Genomic DNA, 20,446 nt, shown 5'->3' with positions numbered 1-20,446 from the left:
TTGATTTTAGGCATTCTCAGAGGTGTAAAGTGGTATATCGTAGTTTTGATTTGCATTTCCCTGATGATGACTGATGATGAGCATCATTTCTTCTGTCTGTTAGCCATCTGTATGTCTTCTTTGGAGAAATGTCTCTTCATGTCTTCTACCCATTTTTAATTGGATTATTTTTTGGAGGGGTGTTGAGTTTTATAAGTTCTTTGTATATTTTGGATACTGTTTATTGGATATGTCATTTCCAGATATCTTCTCTCATTCTGCAGGTTGTCTTTTAGTCTCATTGATCCTTTCCTTCGCTGTGCAGAAGCTTTTTATTTTGCTCTAGTCCCAATAGTTTATTTTTGCTTTTTTTTTCCCATGCCTCAAGAAACATATCTAGAAAAATATTGCTGTGGCCAATATCAGAAATTACTTTCTGTGCTTTCTTCTAGATTTTTATGGTTTCAAAACTCACATTTAGGTCTTTATTACATTTTGAATTTATTTTCATGTATGGTGAAAAAAGTGGTCCAGTTTCATTCTTTTGCATGTTGCTATCAAGTTTTCCCAGCACCATTTGTTGAAGAGACGGTCTTTTTACCATTGGATATTCATTCCTTCTTTGTCAAAGATTAATCAGTCATGTAATTGTTGGTTTGTTTCTGGGCTTTCTATTCTGTTCTTTTGATCTATTTTCGTGCCAGTACCATACTGTTTTTAAATACTCTAGCATTGTAACATAACTTGAAGTCTGAGATTGTGATACTTCTGTTTTTATCTTTTTCAAAATTGCTTTGGCTATTTGGGCTTTTTTTGTGGCTCCATACAAATTTTAGCATTGTTTGTTCTAGTTCTATGAAAAATGCTGTTGCTCTTTAGACAGGGATTGCATTAAATCTGTAGATTGATTTGGATAATAACAGAATTTTTTTTGTAATACAGAATTTTTAACAATATTTGTTTTTTCATCCCATGAGCATAGAATATCTCCATTTCTTTGTGTCATATTGAATTCCTCTCATCAGTGTTTTATAGTTTTCAGAGTATAGGTCTTTCACTTTATTAAGTTTATTCCTACAGATTTTATTGTTTTTGGTATAGTTGTAAATGGAATTGTTTTCTTAATTTCACTTTCTGCTGTTTCATTATAATTATTATTATTTTGCTTCATTATTACTGTAAAGGAATGCAGTAGGCTTCTCTACATTGATTTTGTATCCTGCAAGTTTATTCATTTATCAGTTCTAGTAGTATTTTGGTTGAATCTTTAGTGTTTTATTTGTATACTATCATGTCATCTGCAAATGGTGAAAGTTTTACTTCTTTCTTACCAAGTTCAGTGCCTTTTATTTCTTTTTATTTTCTGCTGTGGCTAGGGCTTCCAGTACTATGTTGAATAAAAGTGGTGAGAGTGGATATCCTTGTTCCAGATCTTAAAGGAAAACCTCTGAATTTCTTACCATTGGGTATGATCTTAGTTGTGGGGTTTTCATAATAAGGCCTTTATTCCAGGGGCACCTGGGTAGCTCAGTGAGTTAAAGCCTCTGCCTTCAGCTCAGGTCGTGATCCCAGGGTCCTGAGATTGAGCCCCACATCGGGCTCTCTGCTCAGCAGGAAGCCTGCTCACCCCTTTCTTTCTGCTTGCCTCTCTGCCTACTTGTGATCTCTCTCTCTGTGAAATAAATAAAAAATCTTAAAAAAAAAATAAAAAAAAATAAGGCCTTTATTCTGTTGAGGTATGTTCCCTCTAGACCAGTTTGTTTAGGGTTTTTATCATGAATGGATGTTGTAGTTTGTCAAATATTTTTTCATCATCTCTTGAAATGATTATATGGTTTTTATTCTTCCTGTTATTAATGTGAAAATGTATCACATTGATTGGTTTGTGAATATTGTACCACCCTTACATCTCAGGAATAAATCCCACTTGATTATTGTGGATGTTTTTTTTTTTAATGTATTGTTGGATTTGGTTTACTGGTATGTTATTGAGGATTTTTGTGTCTATGTTCATCAGAGACACAAAAACCCTCAAAGTTGAGGATTTAGTTCTCTTTTTTTTTGTTCTCGTTTTTTTGGTATCTTTATCTGGTTTTGGTGTTAGGGTGATGCTGTTCTCATAGAATGAGTTCTCATAGAATGAGTTCTCATAGAATGACTTCAAAAAGTTCTCTCTTTTTTGGTATCTTTATCTGGTTTTGGTGTTAGGGTGATGCTGTTCTCATAGAATGAATTTGGAAGTTTTCTTTCCTCTTCTGTTTTTTTAGAATACTTTCCTAAGAAAAGGTATTAACTTTTCTTTAAATGTTTGGTAGAATTCACCTGTGAAGCCATCTGGCCTTAAACTTTTGTATATTGGGAGTGTTTTTGATTACTAACTGATTTTCTTTACTGGTAATCTGTCTGGTCAAATTTTTTATTTCTTCCTGCTTTGGTTTTGGTAGGTTATGTTCGTGAGAATTTATCCATTTCTAGGTTTTTCAATTTGTTGGCATATAATGTTTTAGAATATTCTCTTATAGTTGTTTGTATTTCTGTGATGTTGGTTATTTCTCCTCTCTCATTTGTGATTTTATTTATTTATCCTTTCTCTTTTCTTATAAGTCTGGCTAGAAGTTTATCATTTGTATCAGTTTTTTTCAGTGAACCTCCTTATGGTTTCATTCATCCGTTGTATTGTCTTTTTTATTTCTCATCATTTATTGTTGCTCTAATCTTTATTATTTTCTTCCTTATGCTGGCTTTAAGTTTCATTGTGTTTTTTTTTTTTTTTCCTAGCTCCTTTAGTTGTAAGGTTGGGTTGTTCATTTGAGACTTTTCTTGCTTCTTGAGGTAGACCTGTATTACTATATAGTTTCCTCTTAGAATTGCTTTTGCTGAAACCAAAAGATTTTGGACTATTTTGTCTTCATTTTCATTTGTTTCCATGTGTATTTTTTAAAAGATTTTATTTATTTATTAGAGAGAGACAGCATGGGAGAGTGAGCCCAAGCATGGGGAGAAAGGCAGAGGGAGAGGGAGAAACAGGCTCCCCGCTGAGCAGGGGGTCTGACACAGGGATCTATCCCAAGATCCTGGGATCATGACCCAAGCCAAAGGTAGACGCCCAATGGACTGAGCCACCTAGGCACCCTTGTTTCCATGTATTTTTTTTTTAATTTCTTCTTTGACTTTCTAGTTGACCCTTTCATTGTTTAGGACCATGTTGTTTGACCTCCATGTATTTGTGGTCTTTCCAGATTTTTCTCTTATGCTTAATTTCTAGTTACATAGTGTTGTGGTCAGAAAAGGTACATGATAGGACTTCAGTGTTTTTGAATTTAAGACTTGTGTTATGGTCTAATATGTGATCTGTTATGGAGAATGTTCCATGTTGGCTGGAAAAGAATGTGTATTCTGTTTTAGAATGAAATATTGTGAATATATATGTTAAATCCATCTGGTCTAGCATGTCATTCAAAACCATTGTTTACTTGTTGATTTGTTTAGATGATGAATCCCATTGATGTAAGTGGAGAGTTTTGAGTCCCCTTCTATTATTGTGTTATTATCAGTTAGTTTCTCTATGTTTGTTATTAACTCTTATCTGTTTGGGTGCTCCCATGTTGGGTGCATAAATGTTTAAAATTCTTGCATCCTCTTGTCGGATTGTCTCCTTTTTAATTATATAGTACCCTTTGTCTCTTGTTACAGTCTGTTGTAAAGTCTATCTTGTCCCAATGTAAGTGCTGCTCTCCTGTCTGTCTTTTGACATTCAGTTGCATGATAAACGTTTCTCCATCCTCTCTCTTTTAATGTGCAGGTAAATGGGTCTTTTGTAGGTAGCATATAGATAGGTCTTTTTTTTTTAATCTACTGTGTCACCGTCTGTCTTGATAGGAGCATTTAGTTTATTTACATCCAAAGTAATTATTGACAGATACGTATTTACTGCCATTCTGTTGCTCGCTTCGTTGTTGTTTTTGTATTTTTTCCCATTAATTGAGCATCTTAATCACCATCTTAATCACATCAGAGCTTGGGGTAGCTGCTCTGCACTTCTCCTAGCTTACTGTCTCAAGTTAAAAAGTGGTTTCCAGAATTCTGAACAGATTTTCATGCAGCAAGACCTCTAAACATGATAGGAAGGAGGAGAGTTTTCCTAACATATGTATCACTTTTTTTTTAATATTTAATTTATTTACTTGAGAGCATGTGAGCGTGCCTGTGAGAGAGAGAACACAGAGAGAGGGTGAAGCAAACTCCCCGTTGAGCAATGAGCTCCATGTGGGACTTGATCCCGGGATCCTGAGTTTATGACCTTAGCTGAAGGCAGACACTTACCCGACCCAGGCGCCCCATATGTATCCCCCCCTTTTTTTATTACTGTTATGTTAAAGAGTCTTCATCAGGAGCCTCCAGCACATTCTTCCTTTTCTCATTGGCTAAAACTGGATAGCCAGCTCACTCCTAAATCAGTCAGCAGCAAAGGGTTGTAAATTGCTATAATTGGCTTTAATCAGCCATGATCCTTTACCTAGTTCCAGAATTGCATCTCTTGTGCCAGGGAGGAAGACACTAATGGCTGCTGTGTAGACAACTAGCAGTACTTGCTATATATCATCTTAAGAAATTTTGTTCCTGGAAAAATGTAACAGGAGGTTAGTATTTCAGCTATATTCCATAATATATGTTAATATTTAAAGTTGGTTAGAGTAGCGAAAAATATTTACCAATATATTTTATTGTAGCAATTCAAAATTGAATACAGTATTTTTTTATATTGCTAGTTTCTGGAACAATAACTTTTGGATTGTCTGATTTTTCTAACTCTGATGGGTAACTATGAAACATTTATTTGTAGGAATAAACAGCTGGTTAGCAATTTAACATATACTCTGCAAATCAGAAATGATTGGCTTAGAACAAAGTATATACAACTAAGTAAATGAACACCATTTTTGCAACAACCTATACTGTGGTGAAAGAGATGCAAATGGCTGAAAAATGAAAAGTTAAAACCTGTGCTGAATAAATTAACCGGTTGGTTGGCAATTTTTTATTTGACTTATCTCAAACTGTGACTGATAAAAGGCATAAATCAGATGCATTCACTTTGAGGTATTACTTTGTTAATATAATTTATTGATAAGCAATATTAGATAATACCTGAATTTATACCCCCAGATTTTTAAGATTTTATATATATATATCTTGGAAGTTAGTATAAAAAGCATTAGAAAAAATAGTATTCATCAGCTGCAGGTTGGTAAAATTATCTCAGCATTGTTATATACTGGACTGTAAATGGCCTTTGAAATTCGAATTGGCAATATAAGTCACATTAGATTTCATTTGTTAAATCTTTGATACTGAAAAGTTTTATAAGAACTAATGAGGCAGATTTTTTCTCCTTTATATGTTAAAATCATAATAGCATTGTTGAACTCATAGTTTCCATTGAGAATTTAGAATCCGGCCACATTCATTTACAACTGGCAAGTATGTTTTTATATTTTTCAAACACTTTAAAATTTATAAATTTGAGTTTTTAATTTATTAATTTTTCTTCAAAAGGTTGAATTATCTATTTTAAGAATTTTTTTTTACCACAATATAAAGTTTTAAATTTGAGGAAATATAAGTTCATTTTGATGAACAGAATTTTGTTTACTAGTGCATTAAGTGGAGTTTTGGGAGTTTTCTGGTGTCTTTGTAAATTCTAGTTAGGTATTAAATTTACCCTTAGCTGAAGTACAAAAATATTGTTGTTAACAGAAACTAAGGACAATCTTGTGTTTTTATTGCATATGTTTTCCATTGTGCTAGGGATTTCACAAAATGATATTGAGAAGAGTAAGACTTATTAATTTATAGCTGTAGGACAAATTTACAAGTTTACAAAGAAAAATTTCTTTTCTTATACTTACACCTTTAATTATTTTGTCATGTTTTCCAGATTATTCAGCATTAATACATTTCATTCATTGTAGAAAGGCCCTTTTTTCAGAAGGTAATAGAGAGCCATTGACTAGATCAGTTGCCTGTGTTCAGTTTCCATGGTGTCATTATCAAGGTCTGTAATAAGAAGAAATTGCCATATTTTGTCTTATCTGTAAAATGCAGTTGATTATCATGTCATTCCTTAGTTTAATTTGTAGGTGTGGGACTTCTACTGAAAGTTATCACCTTAGATCCCTCTTAGAACACACTTTGGTTTATTTACTTTTTAAAATAAAAGTGTAGGGTGTAAATAATGCTGTAGAAAATATACAAATCACATGTCATATTATTGCTCTTCATTTTTAATGTTGCTAATGACAATGGTATCGTAGCATAATCTGATCAAAGAGCTTTCAATGTGTAATCTCAAAAACCCTGGATATGTGTATTTTGAGTTGTCTGTTGACCTTTGCAAAGTTTAGCAGTATTTTATATTTGATTACTGTCTCATGTTTGATTAGTCTTTTGTAGTTTGTAAAATACTTTGCATATACATTAGTTCATTTATGGTACAACAGCCTCATGAAAGGTTAGGAAGCTGGTCTGATTCCCATTTTATAAATGGATCTGAGAGATTAAGTGGCTTGCCTAATACCTGCTGATTAATGCATCTAGAACTTTTCCCACTTTACTTTCCTAGATCTAAAAAAGGTAGGATTAGATCATTAATGACACTGCGTTTTATTTTATTATATTTAACTAAAATTATTGTATTAGAACGGTAAAGATCTTGGCATTTTATTTCTTTTTTTAGTGGGACTGTAAATATTCTTTATTTTTTTCCAAGTTTTTATTTAAACTCCAGTTAGTTAACATACACATTACTTACAAGTGTAGAATTTAGTAATTCAGCAATTATATACAACACCTGGTGCTCATCCCACGGGCTCTCCTTAATCCCCATCACCTATTTAACTGCCCCCCAACTCTCCCCCACCCCTGCACCCCCCGCACACCTCCCCTATGCTAACTGTCAGCTTGTCACCTATAGTTGAGAGTCTGTTTCTTGGTTTTCTTCTGTTTCTTCCCCCCTCTATGTTCGTGTCTTTTGTTTCTTAAATTCCACATATGAGTGAAATCATGTGGTGTTTGTCTTTCTCTGACTGTCTTATTTGCCTTAGCATAATACTTATGAGCTCCACACATGTTGTTGCAAATGGCAAGATTTCATTCTTTTTCATGGCTGAGTACTATTCCTAGATCATATATATGTATGCTATATATATGATATATGTAAATCTCACATAATCTTTTTCGATTTATCAGTCAGTGGACATTGGGGCTCTTTCCATAATTTGGTTATTGTTGATAATGCTTCTGTAAACATCAGGGTGCATGCATCCCTTTGAGATAATATTCTTGTATTCTTTGGGTGAATACCCTGTGGTGCAATTGCTTGGTTGTACAGTACTATTTTCAATGTTTTGAGGAACCTCCATACTGTTGTCCAGAGTGGCTGTACTAGTTTGTATTCCCTTCAACAGCGTAACAGGGTTCCCCTTTCTCCACATTCTCGCCAAGACCTTTTGTTTCCTGTGTTGTTAATTTTATCCATTCTGACAGGCATGAGGTAGTTTTGATTTGTATTTCCCTGATGATTAGTGATGTTAATCATCTTTTCATGTGTCTCGTGACCATCTGTGTGTCTTCTTTAGAAAAAATGTTCATGTCTTTTGCCCATTTTTTAACTGGATTATTTTTTTTTGGGTGTGGATTTTGAAAAGTTCTTTATAAATTTTAGATACTAACCCTTCATTAGATACATCATTTGAGAATGTCTTCTCCAATTTTGTAGTTTCCCTTTTAGTTTTGTTGGTTATTTCCTTCACTGTGCAGAATCTTTTTTATTTTGATGAAGTCCTGATAGTTTATTTTTGCTGTCATTCCCCTTGCCTCAGGAGATGTATCTTACTTAGTAAGAAGTTGCTACAGCCGATGTCAAAGAGGTTGCTGCCTGTGTTCTCCTCTAGGATTTTATTGTTTTCCTGTCTCACTTTTAGGTATTTCATTCATTTTAAATTTATTTTTGTATATAGTATAAATAAGTGGTCCGGTTTCATTTTTTGCATGTTGCTCTCCGGTTTTTCCAACACCATTTGTTGAAGAGACTGTCTTTTCCCCATTGGATATTCTCTCCTCCTTTGCTGAAGATTAATTGACCAGATAGTGGTGGGTTCATTTCTGCGTTTTCTCTTCTGTTCTGTTGATCTGTGTATCTATTTTTGTGCCAATATTATGCTTGATCAGTACAGCTTTGTAATGATATAACTTAAGGTCTTGAATTGTGATGTCTCCAGCTTTGCTTTTCTTTTTGAAGATTGGTTTTTGCTATTTGGAGTATTTTGTGGTTCCATACAAATTTTAGAATTGTTTGTTCTAGTTCTGTGAAAAATGCTGCTATAACTTTGATAAAGATTTCATGAACTGTGTAGATTGCTTTGGGCAGTATAGACATTTTAACAATATTTGTTCTTAAAATCCATGAGCTTGCAATGTTTTTTCATTTCTTTATGTCATCTTCGATTTCTTTCATAAGTGTTCTGGTTTTCAGAGTATAGATCTTTTACTTCTTTGGATAGGTTTATTCCTAGGTATCTTATGATTTTTGGAACAATTGTAGGAGGGGATCAATTCCTTGATTTCTCTTTCTGCTACTTCATTATTGGTGTATAGATATGCACCAGATTTCTGTATGTTGGTTTTGTATCCTGTGACTTTACTGAATTTGTTTATCCGTCCTTGCAGCTTTTTGGTGCAGTCTTTGGGGTTTTCTTTATAGAGTATCATGTCATCTGCAAATAGTGAAAGTTTAACTTCTTCCTTGCCAGTTTGGATGCCTTTTATTTCTTTGTATTATTTGATTCCTGTGGCTAGGACTTCCAGTACTGTGTGAAATAATTGTGGTAAGAGTAGAAATCCCTATCTTGTCTGTGACTATAGAGGTAAAACTCTTTGCTTTTCCCCACTGAGAATGATACTAGGTGTGGATTTTTCATATGTGGCCCTTATTATGTTGAGGTATGTTCCCTCTAACCCTACTTTGTTGAAGGTTTTTTTTTTTTTTATAATGAATGTATGTTGTATTCTGTTAGATGCTTTCTCTACATCTTTTCAATGGATCATATGGTTCTTATCTTTTTTTTAAATTAATGTGGTGTATCATATTGATTGACTTCCGAATATTGAAACATCCTTGTGGCCCATTAATAAATCCTGCTTGATCATGGTGAATGATTCTTTTAATATACTGTCAGATTCAATTTGCTAGTATCCTATTGAGATTTTTTTATATCCGTGTTCATCAGGTATATCAGCCTGTAGTTGCCTTTTTTAATGGAGTCTTTGTCTGGTGTTGGAATTAAGGTAATGCTGGCCTCATAGAATGAATTTGGAAGTTTTCCTTCCTCTTCTGTTTTTTTAGAATACTTTCAGAAGAAAAGTTACTAACTCTTCTTTAAGTGTTTGGTAGAATTCCCCCTGGGAAACCATCTGGCCCTGGACCTTTGTTTGTCAGGACATTTTTGATTACCGATTCAGCTTCTTTGGTGCTTCTGTGTCTGTTTCTGTTTCTTTCTGCTTCAGTTTTGGTAGCTTATGTGTTTCTAGGACTTTATCCATTGCTTCCAAGTTGTCCAATTTGTTGGCATATAATTTTTCATAATACTTTCTGATAATTTCATAATATCTGATAATTGTATTTCTGTGGTGTTAGTTGTTATTTCTTCTCTCTCATTTCTGATTTTATTTATTTGGGTCCAGTTTCTCCTTTCTTTTTCATAAGTCCAGCTAGGGGTTTACCACTTAACAATTCAAGGAATCAACTCCTAGTTTCATTGATGGGTTCTACTGTTTTTTGTTTGTTTGTTTGTTTATTTAGTTTCTTTATCATTTATTTCTGCTCTGATCTTTATTATTTTCTTTCCTCTGCTGGCTTTAGGCTTCATTTGTATTTCTTTGTCTAGCTCCTTTAGGTGTAAGTTTAGGTTGTTTATTTGAGATTTTTCTTTCTTGGACTGTCATGTTTTCATTTTAATTTGTTTCCATCTATTTTTTTAATTCTTTAATTTCCTGGTTGACCCATTCATCCTCTTTTTTTTAGATTTATTTATTGATTTTAGAGAGAGAGAAGGAGAGCATGAAAAGGGAGATGGAGAGAGAATCTCAAGCAGACTCAGCACAGAGCCCAAAACGGGGCTCAATCTCACGATCCTGAGATCATGATCTGAGCTAAAACCAGGCACCCCAGATCCATTCATTTTTTAGTAGCATGTTGTTTTACCTACATATATTTGTGGTTTTTCCAAATTTTTTCTTGTGTTTGACTTCAGGTTTCATAGCATTGTGGTCTAAAAAGATGCATGGTATGATCACATCTTTTTGTGGTTGTTGAGGTCTGAGTTGTGACCTAATATGTGGTCTGTTCTTGAGAATGTCACATGAGCACTCGAAAAGAATGTGTATTCTGCTGCTTCAGGATGAAGTGTTCTGAATATGTCTGTTAAGTCCATTTGGTCCAGTATGGCATTCAAAACTATTGTTTCCTTGTTGATTTTCTGCCTAGATGATCTGTGCATTGATGTAATTGGGGTGTTAAAGTCCCGTAGTATTACTGTCTTATTATCAATGAGTTTCTTCATGTTTTTATTAATTCTTTTATACATTTGTGTGCTCCCCATATTGAGGATATAAATATTTACAATTGTTAGATCTTCCTGTTGGATAGTCTGCTTTATTATGATATAATACCCTTCTTCATCTCTTATTATAATCTACTCTGGCTTCATTTTGATGTCTATTTGCATGATAAATGTTTATCCATCCCCTGATCTTCAGTGTGCAGGTGTCATTAGGTCTAAAATGAGTCTCTTGTAGGCAGCATTTAGATGGGTCTTGTTTTGTTATACATTTTGCCATCCTCTGTCTTGTGATTAGAGCATGTATTCCATTTGTATTCAGAACTGTTGATAGCTATATATTTATTGCCGTTTTATTACTTGTTTTGTCGTGTCTGGAGATTTTCTCTGTTCCTTTCTTCTCTTTGTCACTTTTGTTCTTTTCTTTCGACTCAAATAGTTCCCTTTAGTATTTCTTCCAGGGCTGGTTTGGTGGTCACAAACTCCTTTAGTTTTTGTTTCTCTGGGAAGCTCTTCATCTCTCCTTCTGTTCTGTATGATAGCCTTGGTGGGTAGAATATTCTTAGCTGCTGATTTTTCCCATTCAGAACTTTGAGTGTATCATGCCACTGTCTTCTGACTTACTAAATTTCTGTGGAGAGATCTGCAGATGGTCTTATGGGTCTTCCTTTGTAAGTTCAGGACTTCTTTTGTCTTGCTGCATTTAGGATTTTTTTCTTTATAGCTATATTTTGCAAATTTAATTATAATAAATCTAGGTGTTGGTCTGCTTTTGTGGATTTTGATGGGAGATGTCTGTGCCTCAGGATTTGGATGTCTTTTTACTTCCCCAGATTAGGGAATCTATCAGCTGTTATTTCCTCAGATAAATTTTCTGCCCCCCTCTTCTCTCTCTTCTTGTTCTCAGACTTGTATAGTACGAATGTTACTTCATGTGATGGAGTCACTGAGTTCCCTAAATATATTCTCCTGATCCATAATTCTTCTTTCTTTTGTTCAGCTTCATATTTGTCTATTATTTTACCTTCTATATCACTTATCTGTTCATCTGCTTCTTTTATCCTTGTGTTCTCATTGTATCCAGTCTGTTTCAAATCTTTCTTATTGGAGTTTACATTTCTGTTTTTTTTTTTTAACTCTTTTATCTCTGTGGTAAGGGCCATCCTGAAGTCTTCCACTCTTTTCTCAAGCCCAGTCATTATCCTTATGATTGTTGCTTTCAGTTCTCCATTCAGGCATATTACTTATATCTGTTTCATTTAGATCTCTGGCTGTGACCTTATCTTGTTTCATTTGGGATGAATTCCTCCATCTTGGCATTTTTCCTAGGTTTCTGATTTATTTGTTTGTTGGAAAAGCTTGTTCTGTTTCCTGCTTTTGAGTGTAATGGCTTTATGAAGAAGATGTCATATAGTGCCCAGGGCCTGATGCTTCAGGGTGTGTCTCTGGTGCCTGCTGCATGCATTCTGCTGCTTGTTTTGGGTGCTCTGTCCTTCAGGCCAGTCATCTGCAGAGCCTGTCCTTGCCTTCATTGGGCAGTGTTTTGTCCTTGGGCAGTGTGGTGAGTTTAACTCAGTGTACTCTGGTCTGTTTGTTAAATGAGACCCAATACTACTTCCACTAGGCCTGAATCTTTGCATAACTCTCTGGTCAGGCGATGTTGTGTGAGCAGGGGTTTCTGCTGGTCTTCTGGGGTAGGGTCCTGCCAAGGACCAAGGATCAAGGACCAACTTGACCAAGAAGGGCAGTGGGGGTAGAGTGCAGGGGTGTTGGACCTGATATAAGCAGGTAAGGCAGCCACTGTAGGTGCTCTGGTGTTTATAACAGTTGGTTCTTTTTTTATGCTGAGGGGTGGGGGAGGGAAGTGAAACCAGGCAGCTCCACTGTCTCTGGAGAGGGACCTCAGTGCTTGTTCCCAGGGACTCATTTTGAGAAGAGGGAATTATCTCCCCCGGGTGTCCAAGGGCTTCTTTAGATGGCTGTCTGTCCCCAGGTTGTTTTCATGTCTTCTCCCCAGGAGCAGTGCAGTGTGCTTTCCAGATTCTATCCCAGCCATGCTGTGGATCTCTAAAACTCTAGTCTTCAATCCCTGCTGGTTGAAAAACTCACAAAAATCTCCCCCTCTTGTTTTCCCAGCCAGTGGCTTTGGAAAAGTATTCTCCCTGTGTGTTCCCCTGTATGCTTCTCTCTCCCTTATCTTTCTCCCAGACGAGGGCTCCCTCCCCTCCACAACATCAGAGATCTGTTTCTCCCCCAAAGCATGTCCCTGTACTTCCTACCTTCCTCCATGTGGCCTCTTCTATCCCTTTGGTTGTGGAATTTGTTCTGTCAGTCTTCAAGTTGATTTCTTGGGTATTCAGGATGATTTGGTAGTTATCTAGTTGTTTTCAAGGGAGAAGAAGAACTTAGGATCCTTCTATTATTCCATCATCCTAGCTCTTCTTCCAGCATATTATTTTTTTGACATTTATGTTATGTTACTCTTTCATTGTACCTTTTTTATTGTAATGTTTATTGTATTCAGTGTAATAAGACTTTTTAAATTTTTTTTATTTTTTTAAGATTTTATTTATTTGACAGAGAGATCACATGTAGGCAGGGGGGGGGGAGCAGGATCACTGCTGAGCAGAGAGCCTGATGTGGGTCTCCATCCCAGGACCCTGAGATCATGACCTGAGCCCAAGGCAGAGGCTTAACCCTTTGAGCCACCCAGGTGCCCCAATAAGACATTTTTTAAGTGTACTCAGACTTTCGAATTTATAATTTATTGCTTTTTCCTGGTCTGGTATCTTGTGTTTTTTACAAATTCAGTTTGTTTCATGTTTACACACACACACACACACACACACACACACACACACCCTGTTGGCATGTAGAAACCATTTATTCTTCAAGAATTTATTTGATAGCATGTCTGTAGAGCAGTGCAGTAGGTGCTGTGAGGGACACATAAATAGAGATGTTCTGATCTTCCCTCAAGGGAATTAAAGTCTACTTCAGAGATAAAGTATATCCTGAACAACCAAAGGACTATTAAAAGGAACTGATAAATAAATGCAAGGTAAACTGCATGTGTGTATTGTGGGGACATGGAGTAATAGAACGATATGTATGGTTGGTTTAAGGTAGTTTTTTTTTTTTTAAAGATTTTATTTATTTATTTGTCAGAAAGAGAGAGAGCAAGTGAGCGAGCACAGGCAGACAGAGTGGCAGGCAGAGGGAGAAGCAGGCTCCCCACAGAACAAGGAACCCGATGTGAGACTCGATCCCAGGATGCTGGGATCATGACCTGAGCCAAAGGCAGCTGCTTAAACAACTGAGCCACCCAGGCATCCCTGGTTTAAGGAAGTTTTTTGGGGAAATATTTAAAATTTTTTCTTACAATGGATTGTTAAAGTACATGCTTATTTTCGAGAGTAGGAGAATTACGATATTATGGTAGTGGGATGAATAACCTAGGGGACAAAAATGATACAGTCCAAAACATGGAGATTAGAGTTGATAGACTCAGAGAGATGCTATGTCTGAAAACAAGAGAGATAAGACTAGAAAATCGTTTATAAAGAAGGTGATAATGGGTTAGAGGCAGAAAGAAGATTTTATGGGGTAGGGTTTAGAGATCATATAAGAAAGAGCAGCTATAAGTTCTTGAGCGATCAGTTAGCAGGTGTTTACTTCCCAAGGCCTATTACTGGCATTTTTTAGTGTTTCACAGTAGGTCGACTTTTTTTTTTTAAGAGTTTAATTATTTATTTGACAGACAGAGATCACAAGTAGGCAAAGAGAGCAGGGGGGGGAAGCAGGCTCCCTGCTGAGCAGAGAGCCTGATGCGGGGCTTGATCCCAGGGTGCTAAGATCATGACCCGAGCCAAAGGCAGAGGCTTAACCCACTGAGGCACTCAGGCACCCCCGCAGTAGGTCAACTTAATGAAATGTAGGTTCTATGGAGGATAACATGAAAGTGAAATGCGTAATGCAGGTAGATTGAACAGGAGCCTGTTTTATTAGTCAAAGCAATATGGACCGAGAATGTTAACTGTAATAGTAACTTTGAAATAGAGTAATAGACACTAATACTAAAACAAATAAAGCAGGAAAGAATACAAAAAGATCCTCTTAGATACCACATTGTGATAAGCCAACTTAAACTTTATGGCAGACTTTTTCTAGCTCTGTCACACCATCAATAATATTAATCTTTGATAACTACCACTATTGAACATTTACTGTATGCTAGGCACTGTGACAGGTTCTTTGCATGTGATACCATGAAGACTAAACTATTAATCTTCAAAACAACCTTGTGAGGTAGATGCTATTATCCATGTGTTATAGATGGATAATTTAGATCAGAGAGGATAAATAACTAACTTCACAGAGTTACCTAATCACAGGGTTTGGGTATTGTCCTGTTTATTCTGAAAGCTGTGCTCGTAACCACTTTTGATTTGTTTCTAAAATACAATTCCCCTGATGGCATTAAAGTCTCAAAAGTGTACATGTGACAGACTCTACTAAACTCTGAAGTCTTTATGTGTATTTTTAAAGTATTAACTATGTTTCATATTGTATCGAAACCTTAACAGGTGAATGTTTACTGTGTGGTTCATACAAAGCAAAATGTATACTGAACTTGAAAAAATAAATGAGGTAAAGAAATAAAAATTGCCATTAAAATAGTATAAAATGTAGCCAGTACAATTATCAAAAGTGTATTGTTATTATAATTTCTCATTAGTCAGGATTTACATGAAGATGTTGAAGAAGCTGGTGCACTGCAGAAAAATCATGCTTCTGTGATATCTGGGAACCCCACAGAAGCTGCACATTCTGCCTGTCTGCCTTCAGAAGATGAATCATTATGCAGTGTGATCTGTGAAGTGCCGAGAGAACAAACTCCAAGCAGTGATCTAGAGACTGCCCTAGAAATACATGATGTGGAAGTAACAGGGGAAAAAGAAAAGCATTATGACAACAAAACTTGTGTGAAGTCAGCTTCAGAAGAAGAAACAAGTGAAAATGTGCCTACAGAAGAAGACACTGCATTGCAACCAAAGAAAAATAGGATTACTTACTCACAAATTATTAAAGAAGGCAGGAGATTTAATATTGATTTGGTATCAAAAGTAAGTACTAATTATCTTCATCTTATCATTAGAATAATACTAATTTTTAATTGATTGAAAATAGCATCTGGGACCATAAACCCAGTTTTCATAATTTTACTTTTTTAAAGTGTGGAACATTTGTTTTATAAAGAGATAGTAACCAGAGATTTATAATTCGGTTTAAATATTCTTTAAATATAGGTTTAAAAATGCATTTAAAATGCTCAGTACTGGGCACTTGGGTGACTCAGTCAGTTGAGCCGCTGCCTCGGCTCAGGTCATGATCCCAGGGTCCTGGCATCGAGTCCCACATCAGGCTCTCTGCTCAGCAGGGAGCCTGCTTCTCCCCGCCGCCCCCCCTGCCTGCCTCTCTGCCTACTTGTGATCTCTGTCAAATAAATAAATAAAATCTTTAAAAAAAAAAATCTCAGTACTATAGCACAAGAATTCTTTTGTACTGGAGCACAGAGTCCACTGTAATATTCTCCTACTATATGGACACTGTCAATTCTATCAAGAGAAAAATTCTAATGAACCTAATTATAAATTTATGTTATATTTATAGTTTATTAAATGAACTTTTTTTAGCCCTTCTATATAGTAACTATTTTAACATCTGTATGATGATGAACATTCTGAATAAACGGATGCATTTTTAAAAATCATCTGTTCCGGTGTGAGGGCTTTGGAGGATAATTTAATAGTTGGGAGGCTGGGAACAATGCTGTTGTCTTTGGTTAGGTTTCAGTCCTGAACTCTGATGATAGGTCAGTGTAACTTCAGAGGAGGTCCCTGAGTCTTTGGAGAGTACAATGTTGTATTGGGTTTATAGGAAACAAGGTTAATTTAGCACAAAAAGAACAGAAAACCAGCAAGGATAAAGGTCTTAAATGGTTAGATATAGGGAGCACCTGGATGGCTCAGTTGATTGTCTGCCTTTGGCTTAGGTCTTGATCCCAGAGCCCTTGGACTGAACCCTACATCAGGCTCCCTGCTCAATGGAGAGTCTGCTTCTCTTTCTGCCTCTCCCCCCTGCTCCTGTGTGTGCACACTTTCTCTCTTCTCTCTCTCTCTCAAGTAAATAAATGAAAATCTTTAAAAAAAAAAAAAAAAGGTTAGAAATAGGGCTGGGAGAAAGTAGAAAGAAACAGATCAAATCCCATAAATTGAGGGTAAACAATAAGAAATTAAAAAGAAGTAGGAAAGCATGGTAAATAACAGAGACTTGCCTCAAAACTAGGCTTTTCAATTTAAGTGCTCTCTTGAAGTTCCCAGTTACAGAGTAGAGAGAGTAATTGCATATTCCTCACATTTTGCTGATACAGTCCCATACACTCATATTGCTGCCCTCTTTGAACCTGATGCCTAAAAATGTGAGTAAATTTTACTACCCTTTGTTTCTTTCTATCACATAGCTCTCTGTGTCTGATTCTGTCCTCCTCTGAGTTGTGTGCTACTTTGGTCCTATTATTATTTCTGCACCATCTGTTCGACCTTCTCCAGCCACTGTGCCCCTGTCGTGCTTTGAAATGTAGCATTTTTTCCATGTTACCTTAGCTATTGATTTCTGGGTGAAGTTTAATCATAGTTTACTAATGGTCTTCCTGTTCTCTTGAACAGAAAGTAAGTTTTACAAAACCAAAAAATAAAACAAAAAAACTGATTTCAAGTGACAAATGGGCTTTGTTCTGGAATTTTCATTTTTAATTAGTTACTAGGAATTTGGAATGTCTAACTTAAAAGATGATACAAATGTTGGTTAAGAATCAACACTAGTTTATAATAGTTTCTAACCCTTATGGTAGCTGAAATACAGTATAAATATTGCAAAGGAAAAAGATAGAAGATGGTGCTGTATCAATTTTTGGAATTAATGTAGGAAATTATTCACTTGTATAAAAGAAAGTGAATGCTGATTATAGTGGAGGGGAGATAGTTTAATTAGATACTAAGATTTTTTTTTATACATCTTTTTTTTAAAGATTTTATTTATTTGACAGAGATCACAAGTAGGCAGAGAGGCAGGCAGAGAGAGAGGGAGGAGGAAGCAGGCTCCCCGCTGAGCAGAGAGCCCGATGCGGGGGCTCAATCCCAGGACCCTGGGATCATGACCTGAGCCAAAGGCAGAGGCTTTGAGCCACCCAGGCGCTCCAGGCGCCCCAGATGCTAAGATGTTTGAGGAGACTTTTAAGATTTCTGGGTATTTTCATGAGTTTCACTGGATCACAATAGTGGTTCTTTTAGGGTAAATTAAAAAACAGATGTGTCTAGAGCAGTCAGGACAGTTGTACTTTGTCCTGCATAGTAGTTTTCATGGTTTTACATATTTAAAAATAATCAATAATAAATTCATCCTGTAAAAGCAGCAATAGCTAAAGAATGTAGAGCCATAGCAATATAAGAGATTTATTATCATTTTTTAATGTTAGTCATTTAGCGAATATTTACTGAGTACCTGTGGTGTGGAAAGCAGTACATTCCACGATATTGGGGCAGTTACTCCTTGGAAAGTCGTTTCTAATTTCAGTTATTGCATCTACATTTAGGATGATTGCCAAATACCTATTTCAAGCCCTACCTCTTTCCTAAAGTCCAGTTTGATGTCTCCAGACTACTTGACATTTCTGCATACATTCCATCTCAAAGTCATTATGGTAAAATTGACACATTACTGTGGTGCTTTATAGTTTACAGAACACATCCACATAAATATAGGCTTTTTTTCCTATTTCTTCTTTTTAAAATTTTTTATTAACATATAATGTATTATCTGCTACAGGAGTACAGGTCTGTGAATCATCAGTCTTACACAATTCGCAGCACTCACCATAGTACATACCCTCCCCAGTGTCCATCACCCAGCCACTCCCACTCCTCCACAACCCTCAGTTTGTTTCCTGAGATTAAGAGTCTCTTATGGTTTGTCTCCCTCCCCCGGTCCCATCTTGTTTCATTTTTTCCCCTCCCCGCCTCCCAGAACCCAAGTAGTCTTATACTACTCAGGGTTGGTTAGTTAAAATACTTACCATTTTTATATAGTAGGTATAGTATTATTATAGGTTAAATAAAATACTTATCATTTTTATATAGTATAGTATTATTATAGTATGATATACTTCTTAGTGTAATAGAGAAAATCAAGGTCAAAGTTCTTAGAATTAAAACTCTTTTCTAAAAAGTCCTTTCTATGGGCGCCTGGGTGGCTCAGTGGGTTAAGCCACTGCCTTCGGCTCAGGTCATGATCTCAGGGTCCTGGGATCGAGTCCCGCATCGGGTTCTCTGCTCGGCGGAGATCCTGCTTCCCTCTCTCTCTCTCTGCCTGCCTCTCCATCTACTAGTGATCTCTCTCTGTCAAATAAATAAATAAAATCTTTAAAAAAAAAATAAAAATAAATAAATAAAAAGTCCTTTCTAAAAAGTCCATACCCTTAATTATTATGGAACCAACATGGCCAAGTGAAGCAAAGATGATACATTAATTATTAAATCTAATTCTCAATATTTTAATCAAAATGAAGTATTCTTATTTATTTTTACTTAAGTATAATTAACATACAATATTGTATTAATTTCAGTTGTACAGCATATTGATTAGACACTTCTGTACATTTACTCATTGCTCACCACGCTTACTCACCATCTGTCACCATGTAACATTGTTATAATATTATTGACTGTGTACCCTGTGCTATACTTTTCATCTCCATGTATAACTGTAAGTTTGTAACTCTTTTTTTTTTTTGAGGGTAAGAATCTTTAATTACACTCGATAGATTAAAAAAAGTAACTCTTATTTCGCTTTATCTGTTTCATCCAACCACACCTACCCATCTCTCTGGCAACCACCCAGTTTGTTCTCTGTAGTTAAGAGTCTGTTTTTTTGTTTCTTTGTTTAAATGTTTTCTGTTTTAGATTCCATATCTGAGTGAAATCATATGGTGTTTGTCTTTCTCTGACTTATTTCACTTAGTATACTGCCCTCTGAGTCCAACCATGTTGTTGCAAATGGCAAGATTTCATTCTCTTTCATGACCTAGTAATTCTGTTGTGTATATATAGTATACAACTTTATCCATTTTTCTATTGAAGGATACTTGGTATTCTTTAGCTTCTCATCACTGAAATTTCTGTTAGATCACTTAGAGAGTGGTGAAAAAGAGGCTTAGGTTTAAATACTATACTTGTTATTACTAAGCTTCAGACAAGTTTAGTGTAGTTTTTTTTTTTTTTTTTTAAAGATTTTATTTATTTATTTGACAGAGAAAGATCACAAGTAGACAGAGAGGCAGGCAGAGAGAGAGAGAGAGAGAGAGGGAAGCAGGCTCCCTGCCGAGCAGAGAGCCCGATGTGGGACTCGATCCCAGGACCCTGAGATCATGACCTGAGCCGAAGGCAGCGGCTTAACCCACTGAGCCACCCAGGCGCCCCAAGTTTAGTGTAGTTTTAATTGAAATGTGTTCTCACTCCTCAATGTTCTCTTAAATGCATTATTTTTAAGCTGGCATTAAATCTTAAGCTTTACTAGATCTTATTAAGTGAAAATACATTTTATGTTTGTATTAATATTTGTGAAATTATTGTGACTACTGAGGGATCATTCAATTTCAAGTATTGTTTTTAAACAAATTAGGTATTTGAATAATCTATTTTTTTTATTATAATTACAGAATACTTGGCAATTTATTCTTCAAATCATGGGCTGTATCAGTTGTGTAGGGTATTAGGCTGAAGATAATGAAATAA

The 20,446-nt window shown here is 35.7% G+C and overlaps 1 protein-coding gene across 1 annotated transcript in view; it reads left to right on the top strand.

Annotated features, from left to right (window-relative positions):
- The window catches only part of LOC111139356 (CHM, Rab escort protein 1), a 164,327-nt gene that overhangs the window by 73,406 nt on the left and 70,475 nt on the right, over positions 1-20,446 (top strand). Inside the window, exon 5 of the mRNA XM_022491620.1 lies at positions 15,334-15,721. Within this exon, the coding sequence (XP_022347328.1) occupies positions 15,334-15,721 (388 nt within the window). The remainder of the gene's footprint in view (positions 1-15,333; positions 15,722-20,446) is intronic.

Source organism: Enhydra lutris, unplaced genomic scaffold (genome assembly GCF_002288905.1).
Source record: "Enhydra lutris kenyoni isolate GAN:26980312 unplaced genomic scaffold, ASM228890v2 scaffoldscaffold102, whole genome shotgun sequence".
In the NCBI taxonomy this organism is placed as follows: Eukaryota; Metazoa; Chordata; class Mammalia; order Carnivora; family Mustelidae; genus Enhydra; species Enhydra lutris.
Note: the sequence above shows the minus strand (reverse complement) of the source record. Positions and strands in the feature narration are given on the sequence as shown.